The 27133-nt window shown below is 34.2% G+C and overlaps 2 protein-coding genes and 3 long non-coding RNA genes across 5 annotated transcripts; 3 read left to right on the top strand and 2 right to left on the bottom strand.

Moving 5' to 3' along the window:
- Nucleotides 1-478: 478 nt before the first annotated feature.
- LOC145790889 (uncharacterized) lies at nucleotides 479-1107 on the top strand. The gene is made up of 3 exons (XR_014330232.1): nucleotides 479-644; nucleotides 726-777; nucleotides 871-1107. It is a non-coding gene; the product is annotated as an uncharacterized LOC145790889 (long non-coding RNA).
- Nucleotides 1108-3307: 2200 nt separating this feature from the next.
- LOC145790888 (uncharacterized) lies at nucleotides 3308-3713 on the top strand. Its single transcript, XR_014330231.1, has 3 exons — nucleotides 3308-3353; nucleotides 3453-3548; nucleotides 3624-3713. It is a non-coding gene; the product is annotated as an uncharacterized LOC145790888 (long non-coding RNA).
- Nucleotides 3714-3758: 45 nt separating this feature from the next.
- Nucleotides 3759-4972, top strand: LOC145790886 (ubiquitin-like-specific protease ESD4). Its single transcript, XM_082869921.1, has 5 exons — nucleotides 3759-3980; nucleotides 4064-4173; nucleotides 4274-4340; nucleotides 4448-4544; nucleotides 4683-4972. The coding sequence occupies exons 1-5, from the start codon at nucleotides 3849-3851 to the stop codon at nucleotides 4715-4717; spliced, it is 441 nt and encodes a 146-aa protein (XP_082726047.1). The 5' UTR covers nucleotides 3759-3848; the 3' UTR covers nucleotides 4718-4972.
- Nucleotides 4973-6401: 1429 nt separating this feature from the next.
- LOC145791737 (protein FAR1-RELATED SEQUENCE 5-like) lies at nucleotides 6402-8854 on the bottom strand. The gene is made up of 3 exons (XM_082872162.1): nucleotides 7371-8854; nucleotides 6972-7270; nucleotides 6402-6666 (listed from the first exon to the last, which is right to left on the bottom strand). The coding sequence occupies exons 1-3, from the start codon at nucleotides 8852-8854 to the stop codon at nucleotides 6644-6646; spliced, it is 1806 nt and encodes a 601-aa protein (XP_082728288.1). The 3' UTR covers nucleotides 6402-6643.
- Nucleotides 8855-18825, bottom strand: LOC145790887 (uncharacterized). Its single transcript, XR_014330230.1, has 4 exons — nucleotides 18636-18825; nucleotides 12348-12447; nucleotides 11242-11320; nucleotides 8855-9489 (listed from the first exon to the last, which is right to left on the bottom strand). It is a non-coding gene; the product is annotated as an uncharacterized LOC145790887 (long non-coding RNA).
- Between the last annotated feature and the right edge of the window lie 8308 nt (nucleotides 18826-27133).

The following is a 27133-nucleotide window of genomic DNA, read 5'->3' as shown; positions in this document are numbered from 1 at the left end:
AAAAAAAAATTAGCAAGATAAAATATGGGAAAGTGAACCACAACATAGCTAAAACCAAAGCAAGTAAAACCAGTTAATAAAGATATTCAACCTTCTGACTGTATACCTAAAGTGAGACTTGAAGGAGCAAAGGAGCTATACATAACCATGACATCGTTTTTTATTTTTTTTCTACAATAGTCCCAAAAATAAAATAAAAAACAATGTCGTTTTTATTATCAATTCGTATGGTGCCAAAATATTTGGCTCCTTTTTGCGACAAAAAAATTTCCTTACCAAATTACAAATTTTGTCCAAAAAAATTAACTTCTTTAATCTATTTTTTATGCTAATGTGACCTAAGCTACTGGGGTATCATTTTTTGTTTATGATTAGAATTTTTTTTAGTGTCTTTCCTTTTTACATTGGAAACATAGTCTTTGTTAACTACATTATTATAAAACAAATCCATTCATGTATGCATGTCGTGCATTTGATGAATGTACTATAACCTTTAAGATTTTTGTTTGTTTGTTTTTTTTCCTAATCAAAGATATTATGAGTTTATTTTTCTTGTCTTTCTTTACAAGGAATTCTGATTGAAGCCTAATGGATAAGCCGACTGATCCTCCAAAGCGCCCGATCACTCCATTCATTTTCTTTTGGTATTTCGTTAATATCTATTTGTATGTAGTTATATATTTTCCATTATACGAATTCTTATATTCATTTTCATATGTTTATAGCCAAGAACAATCAATGGAGTTAAAAAAAACCCAAATGAAAGTAGACGTGAAGGTAAGTGCAACGTATTCTTGTTGTTTGTAGTATTCCTTTTGTACTTGTAAGCTTGTATGTAATTGTTCATATGATTTTATGCATGTAATGTAGGATATTGGGGACAAATGGAATCAACTTCCTGAAGAAGAAAAAAATAAGTATATACAAATGGGAAAGCTGCAATCTGAACAATATGCCCAATTAAAAACTGTGGTCCAACAAAAGCCTCCAAAAGTAAAAATTCAAACCCGAATTGAGCTTACATCAATTTGTAAGATTATTAGAAGGTTGGACAAAGCACAACAACAAGCAGTGAGTGATATGGGGTTTCATGGCATCCTAAGCCTTAGGTGCACGTACATAGATCATGACTTGTGTCATTGGTTAGTTCAGAACTTTGATCCTTCAACTCATTCATTGAATGTCCACGGTCTTCGAATGCTTCTCACCGTAGAAGATGTTCATGAGTTGATGGGATTACCTTCCAATGGTCTACCCGTGAAGTTAACAGAGTCCGTAAATGAAATTACAAACCTATGTGATGAAATTGCGATGAAGAATAAATTTGTTCCGCTCACATCTTTGAAATCTTATCTGCTTGAAACAAAAGATGCTGGAATTGAATTTAAAAGGAAATTTGTCTTATACATCATTGGAGCCCTCTTGTGCCCCACCACAAAGGCAGGCGTACACCAATCATTCATTAAAATGGTTAAAAATGTTGAGTCCATCAGTCAATTCAATTGGGCAAAGCACACCCTTGATTTTCTTGTCGACCGCATTGCCATTGCCAAGGTCAAAGAGCGGTCTGCTATGTGCGGCTGTTTGCTTCTTCTAATGGTACTTCCCCTTGATGTGTAATTATTTCATCTATTATTTTTTATTGTATATTGTCTAACACACATTAAAATGACTTCTTTTTTTGATTTTTTTTCCCATGTAGTTATTTTACTTGGAACAATTTGCTCGCAAAAGGGAGTTGGTGGCTACTTCCAACTCCATTCCTCGCTTATCCTATTGGGGCAATTCAGAAATTAAGCAGGGTTTGAATCAAATTAAAGCTTTGGGAGGATATTTAAATGTTGAGGTAAATATTTACAACACATGACTTTTTATAATTATAGCTCAATTTACATTACACCTGTGACATTAACAAGTTATTGTATATCTGTGAATAGGTGGCTTTGCCTAACATTGGTGAAAAGTCCAATGCAGTAACTCTTAGCCAGGGAAGAATTGACAAGAATGATGACTCCCGATTGGCTAAAGTTGAGAAACAAGTCATTGAAATTCATGCCCTTTTGGTCCAAGGCCACAAGGACACAAGGCAAGATGAGGATGACAAACGTCTAACCAAAGTGGAGAATCAAGTTGAAAAAATTCTTGAGTTGTTAGAAAAACACATGCCAGTTGATGGAGAACAAGTTAAAACACCACCAACCAAACTACTTGCGGAGCAGCGACTGGTCAAAATGGAGAACCAAGTTGGTCAAATTCTTGAGTTGTTAGAACGATGCATTCCAGTTGATGGTGGAAATGTTAAAACACCACCAAGCAAACTACATGAGGAGCATCGAATTGACATTGAAATGGTTGGTCTCGATGATAGTGGTATCGAAAAGGTTGCAGCCAATTCCCCGAAGTTTGTAGATGAGGATGAGATAAGGAATATGAATGACAAAAAACCAATGGAAACTTTGCATTTGAGAAAAACAAAACCAATCCTCACACCACCAAATGCAAAGGCAGTTGCAAAGAAACGAGCCAAATTAGTTGGTGGGAAAGCATTAAATAATGAACAACTTTCTATTCCACAAAAGGGGAGATTGCGCGCAAAAAAGAGCGATACAAAGGCAGTCGAAATGAATGCTGTAACAATGTCATCATCATGTAGTGTTGTTCGTGGTCCTCAGACTCGAGGGACCCAGAATTGCAAAGCCAGTCAGTGGTTGCGTACACCTTTTGTGAAATTTGATGTAAAGAAGAAAAGACCACAGTTGAAGCCATCGTCAACTGACAACAACATTGACAATAATATTCATGACAATCTCGATGAAGTAAACTAAATGATTGTGTCTCAAAACATATTTGATATATGTGTAACAAATAGTGCTTGTTTCTTACTTTTCTTTTACTTGTATCAGCTATTTGATAATTTACTTGATCAACTTGGGGGTAATGTTGTTCCTGAAATCCCAAAGGTTTGGAACTAACTATTATAGTATTTTTTGTATATGTGGTTATTTTGCGCTAACATACACTAACCATCTTCATGAACATACACTAACCAAGCTTGATTTGTTTTATGCACTATTCTTCTCAATACCTTTACAAGTCATCCGTGCCTTTGCCAGACCCATTAAATGACTATGACAGTCTCGTTCTACGATATGCATTTGATGAATCTCTTTCAGAAGGGTACAATTTGACTACCTTTAACTTGTTATGTATGAAGTACTATACCTTTTAACTCACATAGTTATCCATGTGCTAGGGAATATCTTGTACGAATGAAACTGCACTACGTGGAAGTACAATCTGCCACACAGAAGGAATTGTGGTCCTTGAAACCATATCAGTGGATATCCTCGTGTGTAAGACTTTTCTCCTTCTCCTATTTTATTTGCTACCATTCCATCATCCAAGTCACTTTACTTTGCCTATTCATAAATTTCATATATTTTGCACTGCAGATTATAAATCTCATTGTTGTGAAATTGACAAATAAACAAAGGAAAAAGTTTCCAAATAAGGATCACAAGGTTTGGTACTTTCCGACCCATGTATCGGTAAGTATTAGCCATACCTAAAGACTTTTTTTTATTTAGGCACAAGTTATTTATATGTTAAAATTGAATATGCAGCAAAAGATTTTGTGTCAACCTTCTGATGACACAATGAAAGATATAGTAGAAGATTATTTTGGAATTTACAGATACACTGGCCCCCTTCATACTTGTGAGGAGGTAACATGATAAAATACTACTATTACCCAATTTCCAAATTTACCATGCACAATAACATTTGATCCATGTTATGTATTTATTTATTTTTTGCATGTACATTCGACGTTATATTTTTAGATTTACATGCCCTTCAACCATAGAGAAAACCACTGGTTGTGCTTGAATGTAAACATGGAAAAACGGGTTGCCTATCTATTCGACTCCAGCAGATGTATTGGCACCGATGAGGATCGAAAAAATCAAGCTACATTATTGGTAATAGAATAACCATTATGATACCCCACTTGTATCCACTTTTTTGTTTCTTGATCATGTACCTTACTACCTACCACCAACAGGTACAATCATTGCATAAGCTGCTTCAATATGCGCATGGAGAAGATTACGTTCAAGATGTTAGTTCGTTTGCATTTCAATGGTTGGAAGACATGCCACGCCAAGACAACAAGTAATACACTACATTATCGTTCTTGATTTTTAAATAAGCATTAATGTTATAATCTCTAAGTTCGTTGACTCTATTGTTACAACTACACTCATTCCTATAGCTATGATTGTGGTCTTTTCGTCATCAAATATATGCAAGGGAAACCTTTGCCTTCAGGTGTAATCAAGGTACTTACATTTATACCCAACTGTCCACTTATCAGTATCTTATGTTTTATGAAGACTAATTTTATAATGTGTGATGTTTTTACGTACTCACTACTTTTGGCATGTAGTTTGACTATTTGCATAGGGCTCGCTTGTTACTTGATCTTGTGATATACAAGCATAATTCAGCTCCTATTGTTGGTGATATCGCACAATATAAAGCTGGTGATGCTCTATTCTTTTTTATTTTTCATAAGTTCGTACAATCAATGACGTTATCGCATTTCTTAAACTCGTGAACTTTGAGTTTATAACTCAACCTTTGTTATAAAATTATATTCTCAAGTGTGCTACCTTGTGCAGAACTCAGAGCTAGGGGTGAATTGAAATGGAAGTAGAGGCTATACGACTTTTGTGATCCTGAAAGAAGGAAAGATAGTGGATAAGGTTGTGGGAGCGAACAAAGACGACTTTGATTTTAATTGATGTATTTAAAATTTGAACATGAATTGTTTCTATTCTTGGGTATGCAATGCATTTTTTTTTTTAATTTTTAATTTGAACATGAATTTTGCTTTCAAGCTTTAGTTTATTTATTAATTTAATATACATCAATTATTAGTTCTTAATAATCGTTTATGACAGGTATAAATATCTATCGCTATATTTAAATGTCAAGCTTAGCACAATTAAAAAGAAAAGAAAAGGCTATGGCAGCGTTTTTTAGACGTCCCTATATCCCAGCCCCAACGGTTGGATTTTTAAAATGTATAAATATCTATGACGGCGTTTCAAAAGCGTCGCTAAATATCATAGTGACGTCATAGTACCGTTAGGGTAGGACATTGGGCGGCGTTTATTTTTCATGATTTCAAAAATAAAACTAATCATTTTTACTATTATGCAAAAACAGTTTTGAAAATTTCAAATAACAACATTAAAGTTTCTTATAAAAAGTATACTTCAAAAAATAAAAAAATGTTGTTCGTTTTCGTTTTTTCTATTTTCAAGAATACAAAACATTAAAATAAAACAATACCAAAGTGTTTTAGCTTGTGTCTATTCATTTTTCTCTAGGAACCATGCAAGAAAAATAATGTTTTGAAAAATTCCTATGCATTCTTCCTTGAAACCCAACTAGGTTGAAAACGAACCGAATCAAAATTTTCAATGTTTAAGCTCGTTTATTAAGAATTAGTCGAACTCGAGCTTGAGCAAGTTTTAGTCGAGCTTCAAAAATCGAACACAAGCTCAGCTCGTCAAATATTTGTTGAACTCGAGCTCGCTCAATTACATAAACGAGCCAAGTTCAAACTCGAACTTAAAAATGAATTAAATTTAAATTAATTTACTTATTAAAATTAAAAAAATACAAAATTATTATTAAAATATATAATAATACTTATATTAATAATAAATTTCAATTCGTTAGCAACCCTAAACCCAGCCCAACCAAACCCCAGTAAGAAATTTTTGCTTCTCATTTATTTTTTTTAAAATTAACTTTTTCCTTTCCTTAACAAATTCAAGAACCAAAAAAGATATCACAATTCAGGCTTCTCTAATTTTCCGTGGCTATATTATCTCAATCACTTCACAAAATAATTATATGTATCCCATACCTAAAATAAACGTAAAAGAGATAAAATATGGATAACAAAAACACATTTAAAAAATTCCCAGTCAAGAGTAAATTCAGATACTTCGCAAAATCTGCTGTCAAGAATGGCAGAGGCAGCTACTTCTATAAATTAGAACAATACAGTGTGTGATACCAAATGACAGTTTGGCCATTTTCAAGAGAATATTTTATGGGAAAAAACGATCAAATAATGACCTTCAATTTTCTATATGCACTTGCTGTTGTGCATTTGCTTCGAAAATGAGCAAAAACACTAAACAAAATGGCTTTATAGCCTTTGCTAGTGCAACTGTGGTCTAAAATTTATATTAAAACCTTACACATATATACATCTTAAAGAATTCATCCATCAACGATATTAAAACCACACACATATATACATCTTGAAGTGTCTTTTGATGAACCTGGACGGAAGATCAACAATATTGAAAAGCAAGTTACTATTGCAAGGCAGTGTAGGATTTCTTACAACCTCATTTGGTGAATGATAATTCCTTACAAAATTCTTTCTTCAAGGAAAAAAGGAAGTGTGCATACAAAATATGAACTTCCATACAGCAAAACAAATATCCATCAACCATCATTTAAGAGTATTTATACAAAATACTAACAGATTTAAGTCCTCAAAAAAAAAATTAAAAAAAATCTTAGTTTAGCTTCCAATATCACCCGCTCGATCATATCAACTATTACCCACAGCAACACCTGCAGAAACAAATTATATTGTCATTAAGGTTTGTTCACTTGAAATCTATGATTCAAATCATAACAAATTGAATTTTGATATATTGGTCATTACACACTCTTTTGTCATTTTCTGTTCGTAAATTATTTATTTCCATAATCAAGTTGTAAACATCATAATCAGTTATGACATCTAAATGTTCTAGCTAAAATCTATCTTGGCATATCAACAAATTAGAATTAAGCAGCCACACATAAAATTTGCAAAGCAAATGTAAACAAAATGAACATAATTTGAACTGAAAAGATGCCATAAAAGTAATTACCTAGAGACGTATCCGCATCAGTGAACGCTGAATTTTGGACAACTTGTGCATCGCAACTACGCAAGTCATTAACATCCTTGCTCAACTGCACTGGAGACGTATCCACATTAGTGACAAAAAGTCGTCTCTTCACAGGGTGAATCTTACATGGCCTCATATTATTCCTGGGACGCTTCGGTGTAAAAGGGGTGGGAGTACCAATTGGATCATAATCATCATATTCCTCAAACAAATTTCTACCCACTTGTCCCGTTTTATGATTGTTTTGGGGGCAAGTTCTCCTCGTGTGGCCGACGACCCTACATTGTCAAGTAAATCACCAATCATTAAAGAGAACAAAAATGCCAAAACTACCTCACAACAAAAAAATTAAGACACAAAGCACAATATAATGTATACCTGCAACATTGGCATCGCCTTGGCTTTCGAGGTTTAGCCATGTAGGATCCCGCAGTATTCCCCTTCGTGTTCACTACTTTCGGATCCCCAACCCCAAATGGCGGTAGTGAACTTTTTCCTTCATCAACATTAGTTCCCTTGGCCATGCAAAGCTGCTTCATCCGACATGTCATAGTGAAAAATGCATTCCTAGCCTCTTCAAATCCTTCAGATGTTTGTGAGGCATAGTAACACATTTCAGTAAAAAAGGAGCAAAGAACCCCAAAGCGTGTCTCCTGTGTGAGAGTGCTAGAGAATTGGGCTTGGCAATGTTGTTCACCAACCTTTCTTGCTTGCTTTGTCCAACGATGCATCACACAACCTGGGGGAATTTCAGTCATGTGTTCACATTTCATCACAGAAATCATATGGCTGCAAGGAAGTCCAAAGAACTCAAACTTTTTGCAACTACATTTCATTATGCTAGTTGCGGGATGGTATGACACTTCCCATGTGGAACCAAATTCAGTGTACTTTGAAAATTTGTATATGCGATGATCGAACTCCTCTTTCCTTCCATCAAAAATCAACAATGCTTCCTCAATTATTTCATTACGGAACATTAAGAACAAACGTCTGGTAAAGATGGTTGCTGCATGTTTCTCTAGAGGCTGAAGTGCTGTGGTAAGACAAGGATCACTGTTGTCAGTTTTTGCCTCGGCATCCGCTTCTTTGTTCCGTAACCGATAAAGGGCCATGTCAAAACATCTAACAAATTCGAATAGTTTCAGTTTTCGTTTGAGGCGCTCATTGAAAAAAGCATGCATACCCTCACAACGCTGACTGCTCTTCATTCCAGCAAAAAAATGACCACGCAAATATGACTGAGCCCACATGCCTTTGTTGTTGTAGGTGTCTGATACCCACTTGTTATTTTGAAGGCCATATTTTCTAACCATCTTACTCCAAGCTTCCTCAAATACAACCTCATTCGCATCAAGATCCATGAGATGCTTGAAATGTCCCTCGAATCCATCAACTCGAACATTTCGCTTGGCATTTCTGTGCATATGCCAATTACATAGACGATGCTTGGCACTCGGGAAGACTTTTTGTATTGCCTCACGCATGGCCATATCCCCATCTGTCAACACTGACACCGGTCTTTTGTTATCCATGGCCTCTAACAACTTCTGCAAAACCCATGTGTATGTTGCAATTGTCTCATCAACAAGCAAGCTGCATGCAAATATGGTGGTTTCAAAATGGTTATTGACCCCGGCGAAAATAACAAAAGGTTTGTTATATGCATTCGTTTTATAAGTTGTATCGAAGACCAACACGTCACCAAATGCAGCATAGTCTAGGCGAGACCTTGAATCTGCCCAAAACAATTTGTCAAGCCGATTCTCTTGATCCTTGTCATACTTGTAAAAGAAGTAAGGGTCAGCATCAGCTTTTGCACATAAGTAAGCCAAAGCACACTCCGCATCACCATTCTTCATTTCTACTTTGCGCTCGGCTTGAATATAATTGTGCAAATCCTTGTGAATAAAGCCCACGTTCGCGAAAGACCCAGATTGTTGCACCAACAAATCCATTATCTGGCTTGTCTTGACACCAACATCGTGCAAAGTCTTTACTTGAGCTTTGTCGGGGATCTTTACAAACCTATGCGACCGAAGAAATGGCACACATGGTGATGTTGCCAATGGATGGTTATGTTCCATGTTAAAGTGAGTGACAATGTATTTGCCTACATCCAGATTGTACTTTATGCGGAAATGAGCATCACAACCAACTCTAGTCAATGCCCTGGCAGCTCTTTTTCGATCAATACGGGCCAAGTGTTGCTTTGCTCTTTGGCCTTGCCTTGAGCATACCCATTTTCTACTAAGAACCTTTGTTGCCTGCATTGTTCGCGTGTCTTTCCTAATGCTAAATCCCACAACTTTAGCATATTGATTATAGAAATCATTGGCATCCTCTTCTGAATTGAATTGCATTTCAAGAACATCATTCTTGGTTAAACTTTGAATAGGGTCATTTGCATGGGAACCTAATTCTTTTTTATTCCCACAAACTTCGTCATCTTCAAGCTTGCGCTCAAATTTGGTACATCCAAAAGGATCCATGATAACTACATCAAAAACAATACGAAAAGAATAACATTATCTTATAAAATGAATGAAAATTCCTAAAATCACATAAGAGAATTTTATAAAAGAGCAAATAACAGACAAAAACAATAGTAGAATAATGTACATAGATTTAATGACATAGTTATTGAAAACATTCAATAACTTGCCATTAATGACATAGTTATTGAAAATCAAAATAAATAGAGAATGATTCTGTAATCTATTCTTCAATATCACGGAACGTCTTTTTTTCTTAAGACTTCAATAAAAGATTATTTTGGAAAACAAGGAATAATTCATTATGAATTAAGACCCATTTTCTACTAAGAACCTTTGTTGCCTGCATTGTTCGCGTGTCTTTCCTAATGCTAAATCCCACAACTTTGACTTATGCTCCTTGTATAAGTTAAGATCTATTCTTCAATATCACGGAATGTCTTTTTGTCTTAAGACTTCAATAAAAGATTGTTTTGGAAAACAAGGAATAATTCATTGTGAATTAAGACCTAAGAAACTTCGGAATTCTGGACTAAATCAATGGAAAAACTGGTTAAAAGGTCATTATCAATACCATTTATCTCAAATTAGATGGTCTAGATTAATAGCAGGAAAATGGAAAAATAGAATCAATCAATGTCGTACAATTCAAAATCAATATTTAAACAAAGAGAATTCATAAAAAAAAGACCTATTAATTCATTACAAAAAACAAAACGACTACGAAGTATATTCATTACCAAATCAAAATGAGAATTTTCAAAAATACTATAGATATAATCTTTCATCTTATAGATCTATTAATTATGAAAATAAGAGGGACCCATATATTTATGGATCACCATTCCAAGTAAATAAGAATCAAGAGAGTTCTTATAATTACAACACACATAAACATAGGGGCAAATTTTTTGATCACCATTCCAAGTAAATAACAAATTTTAAAATTCGCCAAAGTTATCAAAGCAAGTTATAACAATCAACTGTTCAGCTTGTGATGTATTTGCCCTAGAGTTCTTTCTTTTCAAACATGTACATTTCTCTGCTCCCTCAAAATTATGTTTATTTTTGTCGTGGGTGGGAAGCAAAAGTATCAATTCAGAATTTCCAGACATTTACATGTCATTCAACAAATTTGAGTTCAACCAAAAATGAATTCAATCTCTCTCTTGTGACATCATCTCCCTCTAAAAAAAAGACAGTACACTCGCAAGTATCCTACTATCAATTAAAATAAACAAACAAAATAAAAGCACACCTGCCAGTGCCCTACTATCAATTAAAATAAACAAATAAATAAAAAAGACAACACAAATAAATAAAATAGCACACCCGCCAGTGCCCTGCTATCAATTAAAATAAACAAATAAATAAAAAAACACGGCACAAATAAATAAAATAGCACACCCGCCAGTGCCCTGCTATCAATTAAAAGAAACAAATAAATAAAAAAAGACAGCATAAATAAATAAAGTAGCACACCCGCCAGTGCCCTGCTATCAATTAAAATAAACAAATAAATAAAAAATACGGCACAAATAAATAAAATAGCACACCCGCCAGTGCCCTGCTATCAATTAAAATAAACAAATAAATAAAAAAGACAGCACAAATAAATAAAATAGCACACCCGCCAGTGCCCTGCTATCAATTAAAATAAACAAATAAATAAAAAAAGACAGCATAAATAAATAAAATAGCACACCCGCCAGTGCCCTGCTATTAATTAAAAGCAAATAAATTAAAAAACACACCTGCTAATGCAACCGCTAGAGACGAAGGGATGGAGGAGGTATAGCTTTACTTCTACGTTAAGATGGAGAAATTGAGGACCTATAACAAACAAAAACAGAACATTGAAATAGAGTTAGTAAAAAAGACAATACGTAACAAAATTAATGATTGTGGGGAGAAAAGAAAGAATCTAGGTACGAAAAATATTATTTTGCACATCTTTTGACATTAACAAACTGCATAAACAATAACAAAGATGAAAGTCTACTACCTTTGTTCAAAGTCTCAATAACCATTACATAAATAAACACTTAAACAAATGTACCACAACCAACCGTTTGACCACTTCAACAAAAAATTAAATAAAAATATACACAAAAAAAAATTAAATAAACAAATGTTCTTATAATTACATTCAACACACATTTTCCCTTTCCATTTCCAAATCCCTAGCTAAATCTATGATCCAAACATAACATTAAGGAAATATGATGGTTTCTAGGGGTGGGCGCGGATCGGTTGCGGCCACGAAACCTCCAATCCGCCATCCGTCCGCCAAATTGGCGGATTGGAGAAAATCCATCCGCATCCGTCCGCCAATGCGGCGGATGCAGATTGAGCGGATTGGCGGATTGGCGGATGGATGCGATCGGTTTGGCGGTTTAAAATTTTACAAATTTTTGACATAATTTAACATGTACACTTTCAAAAAAAATTACTAAATTAATGTGCACTTAATTCCTCAACCACCACCTATGTGCAATGCATACATGAACACTGCAGCTAGGTTGTTTATGTGTGCATGAGCAGGGCTCAACTATTGTAAGTTACATGTTAAATTGAGAGTAACCTGCTCATGCTCATTTGTAATAACCTAAGAAAAGAGACAAATTCAAAAGAACCTAAGAAAATCATATAAAATAGGTGAGCAAAGGAGCACCTGGAAACAACACCTTACAAAAAAATAAAAATAAATAAAAAGGTAGAAACAACTGTATGCAGTTCTAAGAAATAAAAAATCAGCTGAAACTGTGAAGCTTCTAGCTGCACATTCCCTACCAATTAATCTGACACACAACACTAGCAGCACAAAAGTAAACATTACTTCAACTCTAAAGCCACAAACCTTAACTAGATGCATTCACATTTCTCTGATTTGTGCATTTGAGGAATGTTAAAAGCCAACCCGGCTGCACAGCATCACCGGAGGAAACAAACAGAGCTATCTGCATCACAGAGCAAAAACCAAAACCAATTAAAGCCTGAGCTAATGTCATAACGTGTAATGCAAAGTTGATTGCTCCAGCCCATTATACCAATCTGATGCACACACTTTTGAGACTAATAGCAAAAGAATTGCATGTTAAACTGCACAAGGTTGTCGAACAGTGGTGGAGATGTTTTCATCACTCTCACTTTGCTTTAAACACCTCAAGCTCACATTATTGACTTCAAGGGAAATTAACAAATACTCATTTTTAAACTATGCAAAGCACATTAATATGCACATGAGTATGTTTAAAAAAGCTATCAATATTGGACCAAGAGCCAACAATAAGTAAAAAGGTAATACAATACTGAGATGCTGTGCTGCCATGAACACACAATACACAAATTGGTTTGCTGCTGAAGCAGAATCAACAACTTGACATATGATAGCCTCAATACACGTAAGATTTCAAATCACTGACTGAAATCATTACTGGAAAAAAAAAATATCCCAAATGATTTACCAATAATAAACAATGAATTTGGTCAAGCTTAGTTATACTTTTGTGACTTAACCAAAACAAATACTACATTATAAATTTAATCAGAAAGTGGAAAAAAATAGAGGACAAAGTTGAAAAACAAGCAAGTTAAAAAAAAACCAATCACAAGAAACCAATGAGGAGGTCCCTTATTAGAGGTAATAGGAATTATTTTTAATTGTTTGGATAAGAGGAGAAAATTTAAAAAGATTTCGATGGAAAATTGATGAAAGGATTGGAGTAGTTAATATCAAATCAAACTTTTTACTCAAATTTGGAACCAAATTAGATGAAAAAATTGGTGAAGGGCTGAAAATGATCTTAAGCAAACACTAATCTAAGAGCTAAATGGGTCTCAAGATAAGTAAAACAGAGTCCAAGTACAAACATTTGCATAACCAGATCACTTCAATATTACGCTACTATATATATAACATCACAAAAATAATTAAAACCTTTAATCAAAAAAAAAAATCTTTCAATAGATGAAATGAGAAGATTACCTTGGTTTACAAAACGTGAAATGAAAAAAAAAAGAGGCAACACAGGGGGGGAAAAGGGGGAAAATAAGAGGGCGGGCAGGTCGGGTGAACAGATAGAATTGGCGGATTATCCGTGACCCGACCCGAACCAGAGAAAATGAAAACAAATAGACCCGCATCCGTCCGCCACAGGTCACGCATCCACCCAAAGCTCGTCGGGTCGGGTCCGTGTGGCGGGTCAGGCCATCCGCTGCACACCCCTAATGGTTTCAACATTATAGAAAGCAAAGCACATTCACCCCTAATGGTGTCAGCTCTGTTTGATGAATCTAAAACTACCAAACTACTTCAAGTCGGCTTGAGAAAAACTCATTTGATATCGACTCGAAAATTTAACGAACCAAAGTTGAAGAAATTTTGCCCTAGAGTTCTTTCTTTTCAAACATGTACATTTCTCTAGTCCCTCAAAATTATGTTTATTTTTGTCGTGGGTGGGAAGCAAAAGTATCAGTTCAGAATTTCCCTGCTATCAATTAAAATAAACAAACAAATAAAAAAAGACAACACAAATAAATAAAATAGCACACTCGCCAGTGCCCTGCTATCAATTAAAATAAACAAATAAATAAAAAAAGACAGCACAAATAAATAAAATAGCACACCCGCCAGTGCCCTGCTATCAATTAAAATAAACAAATAAATAAAAAAAGACAGCACAAATAAATAACGTAGCACACCCGCCAGTGCCCTGCTATCAATTAAAAGAAACAAATAAATAAAAAAAGACAACACAAATAAATAAAATAGCACATCCGCCAGTGCCCTGCTATCAATTAAAATAAACAAATAAATAAAAAAAGACAGCACAAATAAATAAAATAGCACACCCGCCAGTGCCCTGCTATTAATTAAAAGCAAATAAATTAAAAAACACACCTGCTAATGCAACCGCTAGAGACGAAGAGATGGAGGAGGTATAGCTTTACTTGTACGTTAAGATGGAGAAATTGAGGACCTATAACAAACAAAAACAGAACATTGAAATAGAGTTAGAAAAGAAGACAATACGTAAAGAAATTAATGATTGTGGGGAGAAAAGAAAGAATATATGTACGAAAAAATATTATTTTGCACATCTTTTGACATTAACAAACTGCATAAACAATAACAAAGATGAAAGTCTACTACCTTTGTTCAAAGTCTCAATAACCATTACATAAATAAACACTTAAACAAATGTACCACAACCAACCGTTTGACCACTTCAACAAAAAATTAAATAAAAATATATACAAAAAAAAAAATTAAATAAACAAATGTTCTTATAATTACATTCAACACACATTTTCCCTTTCCCTTTCCATTTCCAAATCCCTAGCTAAATCTATGATCCAAACATAACATTAAGGAAATATGATGGTTTCAACGTTATAGAAAGCAAAGCACATTCATATAATTTTCTTCTTCTTTTGTGTAGGACCTACTAAAAAAGCATAAAGTGGTTGGCCATTGGCTCAAAAATGGTTTGAGTTTATATATAATACAATACTAAAAATTATATATATATTTTACGAATGTATGTTGGTTGTACCCGTATCCTAATTTTTAGGTCTTTTCTCTATTTTTCATTTCTTAGTTTAGAAGAAAATCTATTTCACTAAGACAAACAATTCATGAAGAAAAAATTGTTAAAAGAATGACAAAACTTTTTAAATGGTGAGTTTCACCTTTTTGTGTCACATCGTAAAAGGATGCTTGTGATTGGAACATTGCATTGAAGAGAAAATTAAGGAGAAAACCAAAAAGAATGAGATTGCTAAAGGTAATACATCAACCAAAAAAAAAAAAAAAAAAGAAGGAAAAAAACAGAAAAGAAAAGAGAAAAAAGAGTCCAGTCATATATTGAGATATGACAATGATCTCAAAACCATTTTCCAAGACCTCCTAAGAAGCTTCATGGTGCTCCACCAAAATGGCCAACCACCCATATTGATTGTTAGCATTGATATCGTAACATAGTCGAAAATGCATACTTTCCAACATTAATGAGTATAGGCACAATAGTCATGATGTTGTGCACAATCATTCAACATACCCTATACCAATCAACCTAACATGGCATTATATTTTGCCTGCACACATCAATGGCATATAACAGTTCTTGTAGGACAAATATCAGATAAATGAAAATCGAAAAAATAATTACATACTAATAGAGTATAGATATGTATTCGGTGCAAATGAAAATTAAATTTTGAAATTTGCAATTACTTTATCTATTTCTTATTTATCTGATAGTCTCTCATTCTTGTAAGAGACATAAGGGATCTAGACCCTAAAATGAGGTTGCCTTTTCATGAAAAGCATTGGATTCCATTTTAAAGACCAAATCAGAGTCATCAATTCCCCTTTTCTATCTTTGCCTGTTCCTATCAAATGCCTGACAAAAGCTGTCCTGTAGAATTCACCATCCTAGAAAAGACTTTTGTTTATCTGAAATTTTGTTAGAAATTAACCTAAACTGATATTACTATTGAAAAAGGTACCCTACATTACTTGCCATTCAATGGAAAGAACAACAAAAATTAACGTTGAATCCTAACTTCCCAATAGATTGACCTTCCAACTTGGAGCTAATTTGAATAACAATGTGGTCCCAAATTCCAAAATAATGAACAATACCACATTTTCTATGCCCCATTTTATTGATCTATTAACCAATGGGTCACTATCCCAAACATTGCTAACTCTTTCACCAAAGCTAGAAACCATCCAACCAAGGCTGGTCCTGAGGCAAGGAGGGCAAGGCCGCCTCGGGCTCTGGAATTCTATCTAAAAAATAGGGACCCCAAATAATTTTAGCCCTTATGTTATGTTTGGTTCATTGCAATGAAGTGGATGAAATAATCATTCCACATAATGTCCATTCTCACGTTTGGTTCACTAAAAAAATTATAAAAAATATATTACAAATAAAATCATCTCTTATTATTATGAGAGAATAATCATTCTATAGAGAGAGGCTAAGGAATAACTATTCCTTTCTATTTAATTTCATTCCAGTGAACCAATCATTACGCTGTAGTATTAGTAGTATAAAAATAAAGTTTTACAGAAAAAATTTAAAAAACATTGAAGTGGTAAAAGTACTAGATGGATGTTTACGAAATGTATGGACTGTTAATAAATAACTATACGAGTTATATTGCCTCTAGATAAATAAATTTTATGCTGAAGTTGATCAATTTTACATTCAATTGCCTATGTCAAATTTTTTTTGAATAAATTAATAATGTTACCCATCGAGTCCAAAATCTATCTCAAAAATTATGATTTATGTGTATCTTAAGAACTATGATTTATGTCAACTATAAAAGTCATATGGAAATTACTCACAAAATACAATATTATAATTATTATGAAAAACAAATTATAATAGATTCACTCACTAATATAATATTTTCAAATTGGATTTATCACTTAATACTTTAAGTGATTTCTGTGTATGGAATGGTTAAAAAACTAGTAATTTTCGTGTTTATATATGCTAGCAAATTTGTGTAGGTAAATATATATATATATATATATTGGGATGACTTTGCAGACAACCAACCTTTTCTTGTTGGTGATAGAGAGAGCTTACTAGACTAGACTAGACTAGACTAGACTAATCACATTTTGTTTTGTTTAGAACAGTCACTAAAATATCTTGAGTACATATTATTTAATATCCACTAATTGATGACAAAACATGGAAGTCTCTTATAAATTGGTAGATCCATGAACATTTGATCTTATGCACACAAACATAGATGCACCGTACACCTCATGTAAGAGCTATAGATCACAAAATGTTAGAGAACCTTCTAATTAACAAGAAAACGCCAAAAAAAAATGAAAAAATGTTTGAAATCAGTCTCCTTGAATCAACTACAGCCATTATATGCAGAAAGCAAAAGGTAAATAATAATAATTGGGCCTGTGAATAGAAGTAAGAACACAAGTAAAATGATGATAGCCGAATCAATAAAACAAGCAACCTGTTTGGAGATAAACATAACAAAGCAGAACGAGAAATGTCTCAAAAAGAAGATAATATGTAAAGAAAATATGTATTCAACATTTTTTACATCTCAAAAAGAAGATAATCACATATGACAGTGCCAGATTAATGACATAGGTGAGCTCACAAATTGCCCAACATATTTATTACTTCGATTCTTGTATAGTTCTCTACAATTCCCTCAAAAACCAAAAAAAATAGATAATTCTAACCAATCCCAAAAGAGAACATGCTAAAAATTTAAAGAAGGTCGAGATTATGAACACTACACCGAAGGTCCAACAAATTTATGGCCTGGATTATGGAGGCCTAACCATTTAGATGAACTATCTTAAATGGGTTTGGTTCTTAGTCAAATCAGGGTTGAGAAGGCAGAATTTAAACAATCAATCCAACAGAAAAGAGTCATAGACAACTCAAAATGCAAGGTGAGGGGGGAAGAAAGAAAAGAAAGGAAAAGTAGCCCTAAACTAAAAGGTATATATCTCATGGACCTATTTTAGAAATCTCTCAACTGATTATAGCACAAACACTTCTTTTGTTTAACAAATTATTTGAATTAATAGTAATCTATGTTCCTAGTAAGGTGCCTCAAATCATGATTCTTCAGAGTTGGGTTGCAGAACAAAAGTCCAATAAGCAAATAGGGTATGTTGAATGGATTGTTAGAAATCTGTTGCAGAACAAAAGTCCAATAAGCAAATGTCCAAAATCAAGCCACCACAAGAGTAATTGTTAGAAAAATAAACAGATTTCAATAAGCAAATAAAAAATTAGTCTCATATCAGTTACATGGTTACAAAATTCAATTACCAACACATCAGATTTCACACAAGCCAAATTTCAAGTGTATATATATATATATATATATGGAATCAACACAACTAACAAACATAAAAAACCTAAACCTATTCAAATCATATTTTCCTAATTTTATAAAACCCAGTGAGTTCACGTGAAAGGGGCAGTTTCGAAGAAGGGGATTTCGGTCTAGGGTTTCATAGAATGGAGATGGAGAAAGGGACAGAAACAAGTAGCAGAGCGAGAAAGAGAGACATACATTGAGGCATGTAGCTTGCTAAAACGAGGAGGAAAAGAAAAAGGCAGAATAAACTCACTCTTCGGTGCTTGGCGAGAAGGAGCTCCGGCGAGATCCTATACAGATCTTTGTCAACAGCTTTGGGAGCTTTTCTCCGTGGTAGATGATGCGGCGGCGCAGGTCTCGGCCGTGGCAAGGGCAGAGAGAGAGAGAGAGAGTAATTTTTGAAGACGTTTGGGATGAAGAAAGGGTCTGAGGGAGAGGAGGGAATTTTGATTTTCACTGGAAATTTGGATGTCTGTTCAAATTTTTGGCCGAAATTATTTGGGGGAATTATGTAATAATCATAATAAAAAAAATTAAAATAATTAGAGTCTTATAATAAAATAAATTATTAATTTATAATTTTATCAATTAATACTCAATTTTTTTTTTGTTTTTAATATAAATTCTTATATATTTTTATTAAGTAAAATTAATAAAAAAAATATTTTACTCATCAATTACAAAATGTATAATCACACTATAAATTGGCATAAACATAATAGACAAAATTTCAGAAACTATAAGGTAGTGTTTGGTAATATTTACGTTTTTAGTTTATGTTTACAAAAATTTTATAAATTGGTTTCTGTTTATTTTTAGAAAAACATAAATTACAAACGCGTTTGGTTTGAACAAATGTTTACAAAATTTTAAAAATATAAACTAAAAAATATATTTGTTCAGGCCTAAAATATTTATATTTATTTTTATTATTTATAACAATGGGATCACACACATTATAATTGAAAAAAGTTAATTAAAAAAATAATTGAAAAAAAAAATTAATTGGGAAAAAAATAATTAATTGAAAAAATAATTGAAAAAAAAATTATTTGAAAAAAAAAAGTTAATTGAAAAAAAAAATTAATTGAAAAATAATAATTAAAAAAATATTTATTTGAAAAAAAAAATTATTTCAAAAAAAATCATTTGAAAAATTAATTGAAAAAAAAAATTGAAAACTGAAAACGTAAACTCATTTTTTTAGTTTACGTTTTTTCTTCAAATTTTTAAACTAAGACAATCATTTAGGTTGTGTTTGGTAACGTTTACGTTTTCAGTTTATGTTTACAAAAATTTTATAAACTGGTTTTTATTTATTTTTAGAAAAACATAAACTACAAACGTGTTTGGTAATTGACAAAATGTTTAAAAAATTTTAAAAATATAAAAAAGAGTGAGAAATGGCAAGTGGTGGCAAGTGGCGGCGGAAGACGGTGGTGGAAAGTGGTGACGGTGGATGGGTGGGTGACGGTGGCGGGTGATGGGTGGTAGCGAGTGGGTGGTAGTGGTGGTAGTAGCAGGTGGTGGTAGGTGGGTGGCGGATGGTGGGTGGTAGCGGGTGGGTGATGGTAGCGGGTGGTGGGCAGTAGCAGGTGGGTGATAGTGGTAGTGGTAGTGGTGGTGGTGGTGGTGGTGGGTGGTGGGTGGTGGCAAGTGGATGGCGGGTGATGGTGGGTGGTGATGGTGGGTGGGTGGGTGACGGTGGCGGGTGGCGGGTGGTAGCGAGTGGGTGGTGGTGGTGGTGGCAAGTGGGTGGCGGATAGCGGGTAGGTGGTGGGTGGTGGTGGTGGTGGGTGGGTGGGTGACGGTGGCGGGTGGTAGGTGGTAGCGAGTGGTGGTGGTGGTGGATGGTGGGTAGTTGTGGCAGGTGGGTGGCGGGTGGGTGGTGGTGGGGGGTGGTAATGGGTGGTGGTAGCGGGTGGGTGGGTGGTAGGTGGCTGGTAGTGGTGGGTAGTTGGTGGTGTCAGGTGGTGGATGGTGGTGGCAGGTAAGTAATGAGTGGTGGTGGCAAGTAGGTGGTGGTGGTGGTGGTGAGTGGGTGACAGGTCGGTGGTGGCTGGTGGGTGATGGTAGCGGGTGGTGGGTGGTGGTGGCAGGTGGTGGTAGGGGGTGGGTGGTGGTGGCGGAAGACGGTAGTGGAAAATGGTGGCGGGTGGTGGGTAATGGGCTCTACAAACCTAAAAGGAAATGAAAAAAAATGGGGGAAAGACGGGGGAAATTGAGGTTTTTAGGTTTAGATTTTCGGAATATTTTTAATATTCTTAATATTTAATTTTTTAATTTTTTAAATATTTTAAATATTTTTAATGTTTATACATGCTTAAAAAATTAATTGACAAAAAAATTAATTGACATAAAAGTTGTTTGAAAAAAAAAAAATTCAAAAAAATTACTTAAAAACAATTAATTGAAAAAAAAAACATTTTTTTATTTGAGTATTTTAAAAATAGTTTGGTTATGACTGTTGATCAAAAATACGGATATCGAGTTATGAGTTATGTATTTGATTATCAATTATATATTGAATTAAGTTTTGAAAACTATTTTGAAAACTCATCACCAAACAAATTTTTTTATTTCACATGTCACATCAAACTTTCAAAACTCAATTCCACATACAATTCAAAACTCAATTCAACACTCTATTAAAAAACCATAATCAAACAAATTTTTTGTAGTAGAGGAAAGGGAGCGACAATAGTGGTGAAAGTGATGGATAAGAGGTGGTGGTGGTGGTGGTGGTGATGGCGAAGGAGATTAGTGATGAAGTTGTGGTAGTGGTATGGGAGATGGGAGATGGAGTGGCGGCGGTGGATGAGAGGTAATAGTAGTAGTAGTAGTGGTGGTGGTAGTGGAGTGGTGGCAATGGTAGTAGTCATGGTAGTCGTAGAGGTGAAGTGGCGACAGTGGAAGTAGTGGTGGTGGTGGAATGGCGTTTGCAGTAGTGGTGAAGGTGGTAGAGGAGATGGGTGGTGAGAGAGAGATGAATGAGAGACAGATAAAGGAGAGAGAGAGAGAGAGAGAGAAAGAGAGACAGAGTGATGAGCGAGAGAGAGACAAAGTGGTCGCTAAAAGTGCATTTTCTTGTAGTGGATCGATAAATCGAGAGGGAGCTCAGTAAATAGAGAAGACGGGAGGGAGAGAGTGAGCAACGCAAATATAGTGGTAGAAGAGAGAGGGAGAAAAAGAGAAAGAGAAAGAAATAGAGATAGAGATAGAGAGTGAGAGACAGAAAAGAGACAGAGAGAAGAGAGATACACGAGAGAGACAAAGAGAGATAGAGAGAAGAGAGATGAACGAGAGAGACAATGAGAAAGATAGAGAGACAGAGAGAAAGATAGAGAGATGAGCGAGAGAGACAGAGAAAGATGAGAGATGAGAGAGATTAAGAGAAGAGAGATGGGCAAGAGAGATAAAGAGAAGAGAGATGAACGAAAGAGACAGAAAGAGAAGAAATGAGAGAAGAAATAGATGAGTGAGAGACACAGAGAGAGAGAGAGACAAATAGAGAGAGAAGAGTGATGAGTAAGAGAGACAGAGAGAGAAAGAGAAGAGAGAGATGGAGATGAAAAAATGGATGAAAAGGTATAGACAAAGAGAGAGATAGAGAGAGAGAGAGAGAGAGAGAGAGAGAGAGAGAGAGAAAAGAGCGAAAAGAGATAAACGAGAGAAAAACAGAGAGAGATAAGTGAGAGAGGTAAAGAGAAGAGAGATGAGAGAGATAAAGAAAAGAAAGTGCCGTCTCAAAAAGTCACATTTTTTGGCGACAGCAAGTTATGCCGTCTCAAAAAGTCACATTTTTTGCTTGAGACGGCAAGTTGTGCCGTCGCAAAAAAGTTCCGTCTCATAAGCCCACTTTTCTTGTAGTGAATCGTAGATAAAAATTTTCAACACATTTTTTATTAAAATTTAGTCAAATTATTTATATGTATGTCTATGTGTATATAAATATTTTAAAATGTATATTGTTTGTATATTACCCTTTTTATTGTATTTAGTAAGTAAATCTAAAATAGAGATATGTGGTTAGTGGTTTTGAGTTGGTTATGATCAAAGTTAGGGGTTATTGGTGAAAATGATGTTAGTTATAAGATGTGGTTATGAGATATGTGATGGTGGTTATGATCAAAATGGTATGGTTACGAGCCAAAAGGTATTGGTTATGAGATGTGGTTATGAGATATGTGATTAGTGGTTATGAGTAAAGTGGTGTGGTTATGAGCCAAAGAATGTTGGTTATGAGATATGTGATTAGTGGTTATGAGTAAAGTGGTGTGGTTATGAGTCAAAGAATGTTGGTTATGAGGTATGTGATTAGTGGTTATAAGTAAAGTGGTGTGGTTATGAGCCAAAGAATGTTGGTTATGAGATATGTGATTAGTGGTTATGAGTAAAGTGGTGTGGTTATGAGCCAAAGAATGTTGATTATGAGTATGTGATTAGTGGTTATGAGTAAAGTGGTGTGGTTATGAGTCAAAGAATGTTGGTTATGAGATATGTGCTTAGTGGTTATAAGTAAAGTGATGTGGTTATGAGCCAAAGAATGTTGGTTATGAGATATGTGATTAGTGATTATAAGTAAAGTGGTATGGTTATGAGCCAAAGAGTATTGATTATGAGATATATGACTAATGGTTATGAGATATGTGATGTTAATTATGATCAAAGTGGTATGACTATGAGCCAAAGGGTGTTATGAGATATGTGATTAGTAGTTATGATATATGTGATGTTAGTTATGAGCCAAAGAGTGTTGGTTATGAGATATGTGGGTAATGGTTATGAGATATATGATTGTTGATTACGAGATATGTGATTTTGGTTATGAGCAAAGTGATGTAGTTATGAGTCAAAAGGGTGTTTGGTTATGAGATATGTGGTTATTAGTTATAAGATATGTGATATTGGTTATGATCAAAGTGATGTGGTTATGAGCAAAAGGGTGTTGATTATGAGATATGTAATGTTGGTTATGAGTCAAAGGGGGATTGGTTATAAGATATGTGATTAGTGGTTATGAGTAAAGTGGTGTGGTTATGAGTCAAAGAATGTTGGTTATGAGGTATGTGATTAGTGGTTATAAGTAAAGTGGTGTGGTTATGAGCCAAAGAATGTTGGTTATGAGATATGTGATTAGTGGTTATGAGTAAAGTGGTGTGGTTATGAGCCAAAGAATGTTGATTATGAGTATGTGATTAGTGGTTATGAGTAAAGTGGTGTGGTTATGAGTCAAAGAATGTTGGTTATGAGATATATGATTAGTGGTTATAAGTAAAGTGATGTGGTTATGAGCCAAAGAATGTTGGTTATGAGATATGTGATTAGTGATTATAAGTAAAGTGGTATGGTTATGAGCCAAAGAGTATTGATTATGAGATATATGACTAATGGTTATGAGATATGTGATGTTAATTATGATCAAAGTGGTGTGACTATGAGCCAAAGGGTGTTATGAGATATGTGATTAGTAGTTATGATATATGTGATGTTAGTTATGAGCCAAAGAGTGTTGGTTATGAGATATGTGGGTAATGGTTATGAGATATATGATTGTTGATTATGAGATATGTGATTTTGGTTATGAGCAAAGTGATGTAGTTATGAGTCAAAAGGGTGTTTGGTTATGAGATATGTGGTTATTAGTTATAAGATATGTGATATTGGTTATGATCAAAGTGATGTGGTTATGAGCAAAAGGGTGTTGATTATGAGATATGTAATGTTGGTTATGAGTCAAAGGGGGATTGGTTATGAGATATGTGATTAGTGGTTATGAGTAAAGTGGTGTGGTTATGAGTCAAAGAATGTTGGTTATGAGGTATGTGATTAGTGGTTATAAGTAAAGTGGTGTGGTTATGAGCCAAAGAATGTTGGTTATGAGATATGTGATTAGTGGTTATGAGTAAAGTGGTGTTGTTATGAGCCAAAGAATGTTGATTATGAGTATGTGATTAGTGGTTATGAGTAAAGTGGTGTGGTTATGAGTCAAAGAATGTTGGTTATGAGATATGTGATTAGTGGTTATAAGTAAAGTGATGTGGTTATGAGCCAAAGAATGTTGGTTATGAGATATGTGATTAGTGATTATAAGTAAAGTGGTATGGTTATGAGCCAAAGAGTATTGATTATGAGATATATGACTAATGGTTATGAGATATGTGATGTTAATTATGATCAAAGTGGTGTGACTATGAGCCAAAGGGTGTTATGAGATATGTGATTAGTAGTTATGATATATGTGATGTTAGTTATGAGCCAAAGAGTGTTGGTTATGAGATATGTGGGTAATGGTTATGAGATATATGATTGTTGATTATGAGATATGTGATTTTGGTTATGAGCAAAGTGATGTAGTTATGAGTCAAAAGGGTGTTTGGTTATGAGATATGTGGTTATTAGTTATAAGATATGTGATATTGGTTATGATCAAAGTGATGTGGTTATGAGCAAAAGGGTGTTGATTATGAGATATGTAATGTTGGTTATGAGTCAAAGGGGGATTGGTTATAAGATGTGGTTATGAGCTATATGAGTAGTAGTTATAAGATATGTGATTAATAGTTATGAGATATGTGATAGTGGTTATGATCAGAGTGTTGTGATTATGAGCTAAAGGATATTGGTTATGAGATGTAGTTATGAGATATGTGATTGTAGTTATGAAATATATGATATTGGTTATCAACAAAATGGTGCTGGTTATGAGATATGGTTATGAGATAAGTGATGAGAGCTCATAACTAAGTTATGATTAATTTGATTATAGTTATGAACAAATATGATTTTAGCTCATAACTATAAAAAGTGACCTGCTTACCAGGTCACTTTTAATGATGTGGCTCAATCTGAGCCATTGATTTTCGATGTACCATACATTTTTTAAACAAAATGTACTATAGACTTTCCCTTGTGTATATAGATATCCTATTAAGAAACTTGAGGAGCTAAATTTATGTGTAAAGATTGGGTGTAATTTTCAGTCCAAAAAAATTCTGCACAGAATCGCAAACTTTAAAAATCAAGAAACCATATCAAACGGATGAATTTTAATCTGAAATTTTTACAGTAGATCAATTACATATTGAATTGCATATCTGAATTTTTTCATAATTTTTGGGAGTCAAAATCCGTATAAATTGAGGTATTCAAATCTGTCCAGGAAACCAGTCCGAAACGGTAAATTCGGGATTGTTGTTCTCTTTGGGTATAAATCCAAAAATTATCAAATTAGTGTCATTAGAACCGGTTACGAGTCTAGTTTCGTACGTTTTTGGCCTTGCATTGATTGCTCGTTTATATTAAGAGAACCGTCAATTTCTTTAAAGTGCTGCAGAAAACAACCTGTTTGGATATAATAAATTGTAGATAATTATTTTGATAAGCAAATCAAGTGAAACCAATTGGGTTTGAAACTTAGGATATATTAGATCATATCTGGAGGTTATTGGAATTTTTCGAATAGCGTGGAGCGAGTTTTGTAATTTTCAAAGTTAGCAAATAGATTGAGAAAACTTGTTTAAAACACTGTTTTATCTTAAAGTTATTTTTAGTTAAGTTTCGATCAGAATCTATGTCTTGGGTGATTTTAGACCTTGAAGAATATGAACTTAGGTAATATTTAAGAGTAACGGTGAGTTGGGTTGAGCCGTGTTAGTGCGCTTTAGTTTGAGGTTACTTAGTTCCTATTTTTTTTAGTATTTTTTAAATTAGTTGTGACGCGTAGTTTTTATACTTGGTTCAGGTCACTAGTTGGACTTTTACACTCTATTCGAGGATTATATTATTGCGTTTCAGGTGAGTAGTTTCATGCTACATATTTTTATAAATGTTCCCCTACCCTGAATTGTTGGAAAAATTAAATTGTTGTTTCATGATTAAACTGTTTTGATTAAACTGTTTTGATAAATTATTATATTATCGATTGAATCAAATTATTTCTGAAACATGTGTGAACTTGGCATACTGTAAACTATTTGTTTTGGTCTCATGTTTATAATGATGAACTACCATGTTTTGCGAAACTGATGTGTATTGATTATTGGGACCATGAGTGTATTTAGTCCAGGGAAATTATTCCACTGTGTGTGGTGACTCTGGCCACTAGGGAACAGATCCGGGTTGGGCCGTGATGATTCTAGTGCTCAACGATTGTAAGGAACAGACCTTTAAAAACAACTAGGTGACCTTCAATCGGATCGTCTTTGAGAAAAGGCCCAGGTGCCACCCTGAGGATGACTCTTAGTTCGGTATTGGATCCAACGGGGCTTATAGCCTGAGAAATGTGTGGCAGATTATTTGTTTTTATTGGTACCCAGAAAATTACTGGTGTTCATGTTATAATCTGTTTTAAGTGAAAAATGTCGTTTATCATGTTCTTGCGAGACATGAGTATTTTAAGTGTTGAATTGTGGAACCTTCTTTTTGAAACAGATTGTATTTACCAAACTGTATGTCAATCTAGTTTCTGTGATATATATCTTATTTTGAAATTGAACCCTGTTTTCAAAACTGTATTTACTATCCATGTTGCTACTCACTGAGCTATCAGCTGACTTAGTTTTTATCACTTCCAGGTGTTAGAAGGACTTAGAGTGGACTCATGGCGTAGTGGGGACTCAATTGCATGGACCTCTAGGGCATTCCTTTAGTTTAGAGTGTTATGTCAAGTTGTGCATATTTATATTTATTCTTATCGAAGTTCATTTAGGATTATTTTTGATATGTGGGTTGTTTATATCCCATAAGTTT

This window comes from Camellia sinensis, chromosome 5, assembly GCF_055761805.1.
Source record: "Camellia sinensis isolate YWXY chromosome 5, ASM5576180v1, whole genome shotgun sequence".
NCBI classification, from domain to species: Eukaryota; Viridiplantae; Streptophyta; class Magnoliopsida; order Ericales; family Theaceae; genus Camellia; species Camellia sinensis.
This window is presented reverse-complemented; position numbering and strand designations above follow the sequence as displayed.

Coding starts and splice junctions, on each gene's coding strand:
- LOC145790886 (XM_082869921.1), top strand. CDS start 3,849: ATGCCCTTCAACCATAGAGAAAACCACTGGTTGTGCTTGAATGTAAAC. Junction 3,981..4,063: donor AAAATCAAGCTACATTATTG/GTAATAGAATAA, acceptor TACCACCAACAG/GTACAATCATTGCATAAGCT. Junction 4,545..4,682: donor TATCGCACAATATAAAGCTG/GTGATGCTCTAT, acceptor TACCTTGTGCAG/AACTCAGAGCTAGGGGTGAA.
- LOC145791737 (XM_082872162.1), bottom strand. CDS start 8,854: ATGAAGAATGGTGATGCGGAGTGTGCTTTGGCTTACTTATGTGCAAAA. Junction 7,271..7,370: donor AGGCGATGCCAATGTTGCAG/GTATACATTATA, acceptor TTGACAATGTAG/GGTCGTCGGCCACACGAGGA. Junction 6,667..6,971: donor TGATGCGGATACGTCTCTAG/GTAATTACTTTT, acceptor TTGTTTCTGCAG/GTGTTGCTGTGGGTAATAGT.